This window comes from Esox lucius, chromosome 13 (assembly GCF_011004845.1).
Source record: "Esox lucius isolate fEsoLuc1 chromosome 13, fEsoLuc1.pri, whole genome shotgun sequence".
Taxonomy (NCBI): domain Eukaryota; kingdom Metazoa; phylum Chordata; class Actinopteri; order Esociformes; family Esocidae; genus Esox; species Esox lucius.
This window is the reverse complement of record NC_047581.1, coordinates 24,526,844-24,541,442: the sequence shown is the minus strand read 5'-3', so window position 1 is coordinate 24,541,442 and position 14,599 is coordinate 24,526,844. Positions and strand designations below refer to the sequence as shown.

The 14,599-nt window shown below is 39.8% G+C and overlaps 1 protein-coding gene across 1 annotated transcript; it reads right to left on the bottom strand.

Moving 5' to 3' along the window:
• Positions 1 to 329: 329 nt before the first annotated feature.
• arhgap25 (Rho GTPase activating protein 25) lies at positions 330 to 14,318 on the bottom strand. The gene is made up of 11 exons (XM_010876629.4): positions 13,857 to 14,318; positions 9,316 to 9,518; positions 8,147 to 8,234; positions 7,801 to 7,914; positions 7,476 to 7,683; positions 4,472 to 4,604; positions 4,170 to 4,243; positions 3,878 to 3,999; positions 3,428 to 3,585; positions 2,510 to 3,072; positions 330 to 2,275 (listed from the first exon to the last, which is right to left on the bottom strand). Exons 1-11 carry the CDS (start codon positions 13,918 to 13,920, stop codon positions 2,074 to 2,076), a joined length of 1,929 nt encoding a protein of 642 aa, XP_010874931.1. The 5' UTR covers positions 13,921 to 14,318; the 3' UTR covers positions 330 to 2,073.
• Positions 14,319 to 14,599: the final 281 nt, after the last annotated feature.

The following is a 14,599-nucleotide window of genomic DNA, read 5'->3' as shown; positions in this document are numbered from 1 at the left end:
TGGTGTAGCATGGTGTAGCGTGGTGTAGCATGGTGTAGCATGGTGTAGCATGGTGTAGCGTGGTGTAGCATGGTGTAACTGGACTGACTAAACAAACTGCTGAGGTTTTGAAGTAAATCATGTGTCTTTTTTTATGGATGAACGTGTAGGGGCAGAGGGTATGATTAACACACCACTCCTTCCTCTGTGACATTGCTTACTTGCTTTGTAATTAAAACCTGTTTTCTCAAACTGAATGACAACATCGCAACTTGGAAATACCACCACCAACAGATGTGGTATGTGCTTTCAAATAACCAGTGACATTGTGCAACACAAGTACTTGCACAAATGGCTCATTATATTGTGGGTGCTGTATTTAATATCTTAGAATTTCTAACCAAAAAACAAAACATCCAGACACTTTGAGTATTGTCTGTTGCGTAAACAAACTGTAACACATTAGCTCAAATTCCGGGCCTTTTGAAATAACTAACGCTGATTAAGCACAACCTTTCATAAAATGTTCAAGCAAGGGCCAAACTCCATAATTCTACTGTTGTAGACCTTTCTATCAAAATGGTGCACAAATGGTGCTCGCTTCCAAATCAACCATTGTTGTTGCAATTATTTCACAGTACTATCCATTTTCTGTTCTCCAACTTGGAATCTATTTCCATCCACTGCAAATTCAACCACAAATTCAGTGATTTCTACATTGAATACATCTTTTGGCAGACACACATCCGGAGCAACTTACAGGACTGATTTAATAAATGTTCATATTGACTCTGTTAGAACACAGTACAAGCTGTTACCAAATGAGCTATGTGACCATATACACAAATCTTTTCCTACATTGTCTGGGAATCAAACCCAGGCCACTTGCTTAGAAGGCTGTTGAGCTGAACACTGTACCCCCAATGCACACTTTCTGGATTGTAAAAATATAATAAACACTGGTAGGTCCCAGAAACAAATAGGCTGTGTCTGATTAATCCCAGAATAAGATGTGTTGGATCAGAGCCAGATTGAACACACATGGGTAAAGCAGCATTTCATAATTGATTTTGACACACTTATCCAATCGTTTATGATTCTTTTCAGTGCATGGCCCCTAATTATAATTAAAAAATCTGCCTCCACAGTCCAGCAATGCCATTCTGCTCAATGAACCAAGAACCGAAAAAAGGGAGAGCGCAAATGTTCCTATATTAGAACTCACCTCTAGAACTCCATTCCTGGCAGCCTCAGGGCTGCACAGAAAGACACGGCTTTATCAGCAGGCCTACCCTTTCCTTTAATCAAATTATACTGAACATTATTATATAATAAGTATTATAATTATTGTGTACTGTACATATTTTCTCTCTCTCAAAAGAAAAGTGTTATTTTATTTATTTAATATTATTTGATTATTTATTATTTTGTTATTTTCTTTTTCATGCACTTTGAGTTTATTCCTCTATAATGAAAAGTGCTTTACATTATGTAATACATTATTATTTTTTAATTTGTCTTTTTACACAGGAAAACGTATCATTACTTTCCAAACGTAGCTCACCCTGTAAGTAATAATAATTAAACATTATGCACATTGTTGGGCAGTAAAGTGGATTTTTCTGTTCCTTTTTATTAATTTAGTGATCAAACAAATATAAACAGGATTGAAACCTTAACACTTGAGCCGACATGCACTGACACGCACCATGAATGCGCTCTCTGCCTTTACAAGCATTCATGCTGAGCTTTGAACTGAATCCAAGCCAACATATTAATAGTCTGTTACATAGAGTGCACTGGACATTCTCTTCACCTACATGTTATGCAGAAACAGCTACTGCATTTATATGCTACATGTTATTTAACAATATAAATGTAACAGAAACTGCATTGTCAAAAAATATCAGCATTCCACATTTTGTTTCTATTAAGTAAATTAATACATTTGATAAGTTAAGCCTAAAAGTAGTTACAGGTTGCCTATCATGGTTCTCTGGTAGGGAAATGGTTCTAGGTTGTCTATCACGGTTCTCTGGTAGGAAAATGGTTCTAGGTTGGCTATCATGGATCTTTGGCATGGAACTACTGATTCTAGGTTGGCCGTCCTGGCTCTCTGCTGAGGAACTGCTGTATCTCCTGGTCCAGCTCCTGGTTACGTCTCTGGGCCTCATCTCGACTGCGTTCTGCATTGCGCAGTCGGATTTCCAGAGCAGACACATAGCGGTTCTTTGCATCCAGGGCTGACTGCAGCTCTGCTACTGTGGCACTCAGCTCTCTATTCCTTTCTTGCAGACTGTATGGGGGGGGGGGGGGGGGTAAATTATGAATGCATAGTATGTCAATGTTTATTTGTGGGTTAGCATGAGCAAAAGTAGTGTTAACATTCTGTCCTTTCCAATAACATGCATCTTACATGGCACACCATTCTATCTATAGTACATCACTTTTGACCTTGGCCTAGGACAGAAGAAATGCACTTTATAGAGAATAAAAGGGGACATCCGAGAAAGCGCTCAATTATACAAACCTGTTAACGAGATGCTCTGAGTTCCCACAGCTGTCCTTCAGCTGGCCCGCCCATGTGTCTGTTTGGGGGGGTGGAGATGACACCACAGCTGTGTCGTCTCTCTTCTTGTCCGAGGCTGCTGGCTGGGAGTTCTGCTGGAGGACACTGCTGGGTTCGCTGGCTGTGATGCCATCACAGGTGACCGTGCTGCTACTTCCAGTCATGGCCGTCTCACTGTCCTCCCAGTCCTTCTTCGGAGTCCCTTCGAACAAACAGCTTCTCTGCAGGTCCAGGACCTTAAAGATATCCTCTGAAAAACTCTTCTCTTCCTCGTTGCCCTCCTGGATGCGGCTCCAACGGTTGATTGCCTCCAGCTTGCCGGCACTCCCCTGGAGGGGGCTCTTCAGAGTGGGCAGGGTCTGGGTGCGTTTGCGCGGGCTCCCAGACCAAGGGTCCGAGTCAGAGGGTGAAGAGGGGGAATCGTACGTCTGTAGCCTGTCCTGAGGGTTGGATATCAACACATTTTGTTCCAGAGTGTCGGCGTCCTCTTCCTCCTCTGGAGACTCTGAAAGAGACCCCTCACACTGCAAGGATATGGAGGACAGGACGAGAGAGAGTGAGATTGCAATTTCACAGTTCATACATTAGTGCATACAGACTCCATACATTGAAAACATTCTAAAATCGAATCAAAAAGAAGTTAAAGGGGAACACACGGTACCTCATTAAAATGTGTAAAAGGCTTGTAGCTATACTGAATGCTTACCTGTGTAATGTATCATCATGCTGTATATCACTACTTTTGCTCTGTAGGTATCACATATCTTTCAAGATGAGAGCCTCTGTAAGTTCAGGCTCATAGTACCCTTTTGCCTTTTTAGTAAGTGCATTGCTTTTGGCCAGAAACCCTAGAGGCTTATAATGATGGGGTGTTATTACCTCAGCAGACTCCCAGCCCACAAAGCTACGTGGAGCATTGTTCTTCTTGTTGTCACTCTTCTGCCTGGGTGGTGATGGGGCCACATCTTTAGATGGAGGAAACAGAGCAGCATGCTGCCTGATCATCACTGTCATCAGCTTCTGGATCAGAGGAGTAGCTGGAGGAGAAACAAAGCCAAGCAAAAACTCCATTAATTATTAAGAACTTGTTGATATTAATTACATGAGCTATTTATTATTTTATTAATGATCATACAATAAATCCAAATTCTTGTTATTCATCTTGTTAGGGATTTGTTAGGTCAGTTGGCATTGCATTAGGCAGCAGTATATAAAAGTACAAGTTATAAAAATACACAAATGTTTTCTGATTTTAGATTAATAGTGTATTGCAGGACAATATTCTGTTACAGTACGCAATAAGATCAGTGTTACTGGATGTGGACTCACCTTTCATCATAGTGAAAGGGTCCTCAATCTGGGGCTTGAGCAGGTTGATCCCAATGACCGTCGCCAGGTTCTCAACACCCATCTTGTTCACTTTTGAGTTCTCCTGCACTTCAAATAAAAACCTGTAAAAAGAGTTTTACACAGTCTATTATTTCTTCAAAACACATTATTCGGTATGAGCTGAAGACTTAATGTCACAGGCTAGCGATTCCACAGGTTTTCAAATGTCTCAAGAAGACCTTGCAATTCGGTCAAATGTATATTATCCTGATCTTTGGTTCTGTTAGTTCACCTGCATATGTAGCTGAGGAGGTTGTAATTGGTTCTAGGAAGGAGGCTGATCTGCTTCTCAAGCCTCTCACGACCCTAAGGGTGGAGAGAGTTGAAGTACATGTAAAGCAGTTTAAGTTAAAAACAAATACTGATTCATTTGTCACAAATTCTAGAGAAAATTGTAATAATAGTTGACATGTCTAAATTCAGTCAATATTAGTTCCAGCTGCACCATGTCTGAAAAAAGTCAAACATTCTGACATGAAAGGCTAAATGCAATTTTTGACTTAACACTAAGCCTAATTTAAGAGAATTTCCTACTGCTGCACTGTTTGGGTCCAGCATTGGGCTGCAGTCCAGGAAGTCTTGATACTGTGTCCAGGGAATCACAGGTTCAGGCAGCTCCCGCAGGTACAACTTGAACAACGACGCCACTGTGTGGACATCTGTGTCACTGCAGGCCACAAAAATGCATACATCATACCCAAGCACAACCATGCATATACACTCATGATCCACAACCATGCAAGCACAAGCACACATACAAGCAAACAGGCAAAAACACACCACAAGCACAACATGATACATAAAGTACTACATAATTTATGTGGTATTATATACAGTATATTATATACTTGATATACTGTAGATTATAAATAACAGTTATGATGAATGTTGTGCTTAATCCAGCTACAGCCTACAGCTTGAGTTTGCCCCCTTTTCATTTTGTATAAAAGCAGTAAAGGGTTCACATTAGACTCTTAGCTGTGATGTTGAGTAACGCTACACATTTCTCTGTCTACCAGGACAGGATGTGGTAAGCCACAGAGCACTGAGAGCAGAAGAAGTGTCATGCTCCTCTGTACTATGATCACTTCACCTCTCTCATCTTTATTTGAAACCTTTCGAGAATAAGCCAACTACACTCAGTCAGCAATGGTAACTATACATTTTGGGATAAAAAAGGGGCATGGAAACCGTCATTTAATTAGTCTTACAAGCACTAAAACGTCTCATTTAAGCTCACTCGAAATGGCATCCCTTGAGTGTAGAGTATAGCATTCAATAGCAGTTTTACCCAGTTCTGAATTAGCCTGTGGTACCTCCACAGGCCTTTGATAATTAGAATGTCTTGGAAGTTTGAAAAGCAATTGTTATTATAACATATTTCTGGGGTTAGATAGTTTGCACATCTCTGCATGAAAGACTTATGTAAAAACATGAAACAATGCCTCCCCCTTCAAGAGCTCAAGGAGTTCCAGCCAACTGAAAAATATAAAAGTGTACGTAAACTCACACTAGCAATAAAATGCAAGACTGAATGATAGACTTGCATCCAGAGGTTTCAATACAGAAGCTGAGGTTTGCATTTATACCGCGTAATTTAGCAGGGACATAAACGTCACTTGCACACATTTATTTCAATCCTGATGTGATAGACATGATTTGTCTAGAAAAAAATTAAATTTTACCCTTCTTAGTCTAACACAGTAATAGGTTTTAAAAGACAGAATTTAATCGAACAAAATTATTTTAGTTATTTGTAGGAAGTTACTCTATAACAGAACAATTTATCGTAGCAATTTTGGAGTCATTCACAAGCAGATTTCTTGACCTAGAAAATAACATTTGTTCTCATAAGTTTGCATACCCTGGCAGAAATTGTGACATTTTTGCATTGATTTTGAAAATATGACAGATCATACAAAAAACACAGTCTTTTATTTGAGGATTGTGATCATGTGAAGCCATTTATTGTCACAGAGTTGTTTGGCTTCTTTTTAAACCATAATGATAACAGAAATCACCCAAATGGCCCTGATCAAAAGTTTACATACCCTTGAATGTTTGGCCTTGTTACAGACACACATGGTGACACACATAGGTGAAAATGGCAGGTGAATTTCCCACACATGTGGCTTTTTAAATTGCAATCAGTGTCTGTGTATAATTAGTCAATGAGTTTGTTAGCTCTTACATGGATGCACTGAGCAGGCTAGATAATAAGCCATGGGGAGCAGAAAGAACTGTCAAAAGACCTGCTTAACCATGTAATGCAACTTTATAAAGATGGAAAAGGATATAATAAGATATCCAAAGCCTTGCAAATGCCAGTCAGTACTGTTCATTCACTTATTAAAACGTCGAAAATTCAGGGATCTCTTGATACCAAGCCAAGGTCGGGTAGACCAAGAAAGATTTCAGGCAAAACTGCCAGAAGAATAGTTTGGGATACAAAGAAAAACCCACAGGCAACCTCAGAAGAAATACAGGCTGCTCTGGAAAAAGACGGTGTGGTTGTTTCAAGGAGCACAATACGACGATACTTGAACAAAACTGAGCTGCATGGTCGAGTTGCCAAAAAGAAGCCTTTACTGTGCCAATGCCACAAAAAAGCCTGGTTACAATATGCCCAACAACACTTTGACACGCCTCACAGTTTCTGGCACCCTGTAATTGGTCACAACCATAAGCGCTATGTTTGGAGAGGGGTCAACAAGGCGTATGGTGAACAGAATACCATCCCCACTGTGAAGCATGGTGGTGGCTCACTGATGTTTTGGGGATGTGTGAGCTCTAAAGGCACAGGGAATCTTGTGAAAATGTATGGCAAGAAGAATGCAGCATTTAATCAGAAAATACTAACAGACAATTTGCATTCTTCTGCACGAAAGCTGCGCATGTGACGCTCTTGGACTTTCCAGCACGACAATGACCTTAAGCACAAGGCCAAGTTGAGCCTCGAGTGGTTACAGCAGAAAAAGTGGAGGTTCTGGAGTGGCCATCACAGTCTCCTGACCTTAATATCATCAAGCCACTCTGGGGAGATCTCAAATGTGCGGTTCATGCAAGATGACCAAAGACTTTGCATGACCTGGAAGCATTTGGCCAAGACCAATGGGCAGCTATACCACCTGCAAGAATTCGACCACAATTACAAAAGACTGCACGCTGTCATTGATGCTAAAGGGGGAAATAAACAATATTAGGAACTAAGGGTATACAGACATTTGAACAGATAGTTCATTTTTTCTTTGTTGCCATGTTTTGTTTTATGATTGTGCCATTCTGTTATGACCTACAGTTGAATGTGAATCCCATAAAAAAACAAAAGACATGTTTTGCCTGCTCACTCACCATTTGTAAATGTTTTCTTTACAAATGGTTCATATATTACCAATTCTCCAAGGGTATGCAAACTTCTGAGCACAACTGTACTTAGTTTTATTGGCATCAGTACCAACCGTGAATTTTGTAGGGGTTGAAAATGAGACGGCCGGTCTGCAACAGCCCATGCGGCCTAGAATACCGTCAGGCAGCTCACCTTGGGAAGGATGGTCTCTCTCCAGCGTTGAATGCGTCCCTGAATTGTTTGACAGTGTTATCTTGTCCTGGCAGTCTGAAGATGCCCTCCTCATTCAACCCGTGCTCTCTGATGAACTCAGCACATTTCTGCACCAGGATGGGCACCATGTGGGGCCCAAAGCGCTGCTCGTAGGTCACTGTGTCTCCCAGGCTCTTGCCAAATATGGCTAGATGGGGAAAATAGAAGTTCATTTCAGTCACCAGTCGACTGGAGAATCTAGAGACATCTGGTGGAACACCTAAGTGGTTCCTATCCCTTAATGAGATCACCAGACTATCTGTACCTCCACTAGAGGGTGATCCAACCACCCTGCGCAGTGTGCGGACCCACTCCTCCATTTCGCCCTGGGTGTTGGCCATGAGGACATAGGGGTAGCGCTCCCGATCACTACTGCTCCCTGGAAAACACAGTGACAGAAAAGGATAACTGTCAACATACTGGGGTACTCCAGGTGGGGAACATTGCCAGATGGAACGTCGGGCCAGTGACCCAAAATCAAATCCTGAGGGAGAGAGATATGTTTTTGTGGTTAGGCAGAAGACAGAGAGGTGAGAGATGGTGAGAAAAGAGAAAGATTGAGAGAAATAGGGAGAGATAAAGGGACAATAGCGTCAGAGTATTCCTCTTACGCGGTATGATCTCAAAGAGGAATTTCCCAGGGTCGTCTTGGTTTAGTGGAAGCTCGTTGACTTTACTGAACCTCAGTTGGATAACTCCCTGGAGACAGAAGGAAAAACAGTCACTAACATCTTAGTGTACAACACGCAGCAAGGAATATAGATACCGATTTTAAAAAGATGGAAACTAACAGAATATTAAAAAGCAGTTGTGTGGGTTTGGGATTTGTTATTCAGACTCTTCTACAGTTTTACCAAAAATGGAAATGTTTTCATAGAAACCTCTCCACCTAGATATTTTTAAAAGTTGTTATGGCAGCCCAGCGTGGTGAGATGATAAAACCGAAATTGACCAGCATTTAATATAGTGTCATGACCTCAGTGTCCTTTGCAACTATATGCAATGCAGCTCTTTCAGCATCAGTAGGCGTTAATGCAACAATATTCAACATGATTTTCAAAACAAAACAATCTACTGTATATATTATCTGTCTGTAGCAATTTGTCATCATTCAGCTCTACTACAAAGTATGTCTAAATGTTCTTTGGGTGTGAAGTGTCCAATCTTGAAAACAGTCAAATCCTCCAATGGAAGTTGCATTTCATGCACAGTAAAAACAATTTAAAATATATTAGCTATACTTAAATATATAGTTAAATATATGGGCCAACCCAGACACAGTACACTGGCCCTTTCCTCTCCACAGCGCTGTTGGAGGACAGCTTGGGCAGTGATTAGATATGCCCCCTCATTTATAAAAAATGCATTTATATATATAAGAAGCACCCTAGACCACTGAGAAGCAAGACAATCCAATGCAACAGGAGTCAACTGACAGATTGACAGTTAATGCTGAGCTCTAACAACCCATGGGACTGGATCAGCCTAGTGAATCTTTTTTTATTTTTTCCTCTTCATTCTGTGTCTGTTTGCTAACTAATCTGGCTAAGAGGCTGGTGGTGATGGTGAATGTTATCCTAAGGTCTTCTCTTCTGAGCTATTGCTAATGTTCCATGTTATCTCCAAGCTGTGTGTTTGGTGAGCTGCTGATATATACTACCTGTCACCACTACCTTCTTCCATGACCAGGTCGGGAAAAGCCAAAGTTAAAGGCAATAGCTAGAGTCCAGATCCAGTCCAGTCCAGTCCTATCTTCCCTCTACTATACCCCATCACTCACCTGGACAGTGCCCTCTTTTTCATCTTTATGGTAGGTCAGTGTACTCCCTCTCAGCACAAAGTAGCGCAGCTGCCAGTTCTTCACGATGGACCTCTGTTTCTTGAGCCAGCCAGCCTTCAGCGGCCTTTCCATGGACCTCCTGGTGGAGCCAGGCGAAGCTGAACCCGAGATGCCCTCTCCAGGCATCACACTCTTAGACCGAGCTGGTGCAGAAAAGAAACCAACAGACCAGTCGTACCGTTAAAGAGAGCCTTTAGTGACACCACTAAACACAGCCCGGATGTCAACTACACTATCAACATCCGTCAGGTCTTCCTCTTTCATGGACTCGAATATGAATTAATCTTACATTTGCAACAGATATTATGATACCGATGTCCTGGTTTTTGCAATGACAGGTAAGTGAATCAATTTGGGGGGTGTCTTTTACATGTGTCAAGTCTTGTAATCAAACACAAACAAATGCATGTGGTATTAATTAGTGATGCCTCATCAGTTTTTTGTGTGAAATTGCACAAACATGCATGTGGCTTATGGTCTGTTTATTACCTGTGAAGCAGCAGAAATGCAGGTTTGGACAAAGTAGTAATTAGATCTTTTACTACTATTACTTGGTAAAGTGAAACAAGCTGTAATGTGTTGTTTAAACAGTCATAAAGCAATGGTTAGCTATTAACTGCCATTTGCAATAATGGCAGTAAGATTGGGGACATTTTCTTTTTACTTAAAAATAGTTTACATTCTTCCCAGGCTAAAATATGCTTTTGGGACCTACAGTACTCTATCGTTCTCTATTGCAGTAATTCCCAGCCTTTTTCAGGTCCTGTATCACCGATAGAATTTTGCTCTGCCTGGAGCATCCCTGAATTACCCCCTCATGTTAATTTGACTTGTAAGCCTATGGTCTCATGAGTGTTTTCAAGTACCCCCTGTGGAGAGGCCAAGTACCCCCAGGGGTCCTAGTACCCCTGGTTGGGAACCACTGCGCTATGGTTACTCTAGAGTGAAGGGCAACAAAAGACCAATTATACAAGGGTCAATTATTTTGTATAATTTGTTATTTTCAGAATCAGCATATTTCTATTACTTTATTTATGCACTATTCTTCTAATGAGATTGAATAACAATAGACTTTCATCAACATTGCTAAATGTTTAGTTGGACCATTTAATCTCTACAAGTTAACACATTTTATGATATTGTTGAATTATTATTGGAAAATAATTCAAAAATAATTCAAGATAATAGCATCAATTTTAATTTAACATAAAATATGTGTCTAAACATACATAAATCATCAATATATTATATGCACAGTGATATATAATAACATTCATTATTCATTTTGTTCATATATTTTCTAACAAAATCTCTTCCCTTTTAGGTATATATATTCCAAGCATGGTGGTAATTTCTGTTAACAACATCTCTTTAAGTGAAAACTATTGAGTTAGAATGATCACAAGGATTTAAACTACTGAAATGTATTTTACAATTATGAAAATATGAAGCATGATTTATTTTCTGTATAATATAGCTTCCCAGAGGGACATGTATGAGTTAGACATACAGACGAACATCATGAAATATTGAAAAATAGATTGAACCAAGAGGAAGTACTTTGAAGGGTTGTATTCACACCTACCAAATGTGAATGTGATGTCATGATGGCAAGCAGATTTGAACTTAAAGGAGAATATTACTACCCAACTGTCAAATACATTAAAAAGAACTACAAAATACATTGGAAAATAATTTTTGATTACAGAGATTTTAACTAAGGTTACAAAATAATGAAGACTTATTTTATTTTATGCCTAACATTTGTCATAAAAGTTGATGAGTAACACCTTGGCCCAATCTTCTACATGCACTGAAAAACAATGTTCAAAATGTGTATGTCCCTCTGAGGATCAATATTGTTCGTAAGGTTAAAGACACTTACGCTTATAATTACAAACGTCTGGAATTACCATTTTAACTATTTTACTATAAACAAGAATTCATATTGTGTTTAATCTGCATTTAGTACGATTTCATGTCTATTCCTCTATATTATAATTTTTCACATTATCTGTGTAATGTCATTGGCTAGGTTATCTAAATAAAATGTGTTTCTTCTTTTCAAACAGGCCAGCCGTTGAGAACATCAATGCTTTTTGTCTTAGCTGTCTGTGGGTGATGTCAAAGGAGAACATGAGAGAGATAGAGAGATAGAGAGATAGAGAGATAGAGAGAGAGAAAAGAAGAGGATGAAGACAGGATGGAGATGTAGGTACAGATGTAGGCTACAAGGCACAAGATGTAGAGAGAAACCTACGGACAAAGTGACAAGCAGAGTGATAGTGGAGGTTGCCAGAGAGATGGTGTGATTGTGATGAAGAGCATTTGCTCACTTGTGTAATTCACGGTAACCTTACAGACCAGATGAAAGAAGAGAAAAGAAGATAAGCTTGCCTAGATAAACAGGAAGTGACTGCATCATTGCTTAGTAGAACAAAAACTTTGACGGTCCCCACCTACAAACCCAGACCATTTCGTCTGTTTAAATAGCATCTTCCCTTGATGAGGGCATTCAAAGGCCTCTGGACAAACCTCTTGCCCACACACAGTCATGAAACCACACCCATTGGAAAGACCAAAAAGAGCTTTGAAGGACATTTCAACTGAACCCAGGAGTCCTAAATAAACGTTGATGAGCTTGCTGAGTGAAGTTCAGCTGTTATGTTGAAGGGTATATGAAGGGCCAGCAGGATAAGATCCAAAGAATCTCAATGAACATTCTGTTCATAAGTGAATGTTGTAGCTGTAGATGCTTAGGTTACATCCCAAACACCACCCTATTCCCTACCATGAACATCCTTGAAGTAGTCCACTAAATGATGCTAACAATTGAAGTTCAATACTGAAACACTGGGCTGATTCAGAAGTGTAACTGCATCGCTACTGTTCTGACATTTCATCAGCTTCCTGCTGAAAGCACCAAAGAGCACAGAGGAAATCCGAAACGATTTGTTGCCTGAACTGTAGCAACTAAATGTCCATGAAATGAGGATTAGTAGACAAAGGGTTGTGGTCAATGGGTTTGGTTTGTATTGTATATTGGGGTTGGGGGGTGGAGGGGGGGGTCGGGGTCAATAAATCCCAGTATTTTCACTCTTTTTCCAGGGGGGTCATTTTGTGCCTATGATGGAAGAAGTGCTAAACCCTTAAAACGCTATGTTACCAAATTATTGTTTTTCACAAAACTTACAGACGGTCGACAAATGAAAGTAAAAAACTGAATAAATGAGTGGAGGAACATAACAAATGTTGATGATACCTTACAGATGTTTTGAATGACGCTGTTAACCTTTTATCATGGTCTGTGGCGTGTATGAAAATACTAAGCAAGCTCATTTGACTTTAGGATCAATATGGCCAAAGGAATGGATTCAAGTGATACTGAAAGAGGGTTCGTTATTGTCAGGACCTTCAGCCACAAAGACTGCTACATTTTAGTCTTTCAATAGGAAAAGTGACTAACGTCACATATACATTTAAATCTATGGGAAATACTTTAGTAAATAGGGTTGGAAATTATGGTAGAAACCATAAAATGCAGCGGTGTGTAAGGAAAAACTAGAAGAGCCACTCTTTCCCATGTGACTGAGAAAATCCATGAGGATGTGATCAGAATGTGTCAGTATGAATATTCCGTGGAGAGCTACACAGAGATAGATATTATAGCAGAGTTGCAATGCATAAACCCCTGACTACCAAGGTTTTTCCTTTGATTTGTCATCCATCGGTAAATGCTAAAGTAATGGACAATGCTCAAATATATATTTTCTACATTAGAACCTAAAGCATAATGTTAATGATCAACAAACTTTCACATGGGCATTGCACAAATGCCTACAAGTCTGTCAAAGAATATTCCTATTGTAACTAATAATTCAGTACACTTTGCTAGCACTGTGAAGAGTTAGCATTACGGCAGAACTTTCAACACAATTTGACTATGGGACGTTTATATTCCTTAATTAATCTGTTGAGTCTGACTGATCACTGACCTCTGGCACTACTGCTTAGAGAAATATGTTTCACTAAACTACGCAATATCTCAGACAGTGGCACAATTATGACTAAACTTGGTTGAATTATATTTAAAAATGAATACTGATTGGCCTAGGGGCGTGGTGCAACCTTTTAAGGAATATCATGTTTACCTTGTAAATGCACATCCCATATAAGGCTTTACAGACACAGATTCCTAAATTACAGATGCACTTTTACTGCTATAATCAGTGGAATGACCCCAGTGGAAGCAAAACCCCTGTATCAACACTGCTAACTGAAAATTCTAATATACAGTATATGTCAAGTCTGATTTCCTGCTGACACTCAGTTAGACTCATCTCACACTTACAGGCCCACTCTCTATAAACTGGTCTTGTTAAACCAACATAGGTTTTTTCTGTGACCAGCAGACTTGTATATTACTGACTTACACAAACACAATGACTCGCAAGAATAGCTGAATGTTTAAGTTGACTTACCTATTCTGGCTGTTTCAGCTTTGAGGGTGCTGAAGTCCCAGTTCCGAGGTAGTTTGAGAGACATTCTCCCTCCTTCATAGGAAAGGTCAGTATCTCACTTCACAACACACACACACGCATACATTTATACAAACTCACTCACACGCACAGCACACACCATCTGTGAAGGGTTTTGCTTTTGGTGTCCAGAGTATCTATCACATTACAAACTTCATATATCTGACTTCCTACTTCCTGTATAATAACTAATCTTTCTTCTTCTTTTTAAACACTTCAGAACGCGTTCTTTCTTGTCCCCTCTACGTCCTTGTAGATACATGTTCTGCCATTCTAATACTCCACTGTGCTCCACATACCCTGTCTCCAGGTAGGCAGAGCAAAATGTGCTTTATAATGGAAGGTTTCAAAGTAGATACTCCTCACAAGTTTCTAAACCACTGGTTTCCCTGCGTTCTCAGGAGGAAGTGGGTTTCGTTTCTGGGTTGCATTCACTTAAAGCTGTGGCAAATTCAAGACATAAAATGCAGCCTATAGTCATACATATTAATTAGATTGACAACTAAATGTGTAACATTGTGGCTTGTTGGTACAGCATCAGACATTTTAGTGCACTGATTATTGTTTCAAAACCTACTAGAATGATAACCACAATAGGCGTATAGACAATATTATCAGGTTGAAGGTAAGCTTGTGTTTCTGACTCATTAATTATTAGTAATGACCAGAACAGTTAGTAGGCAAGA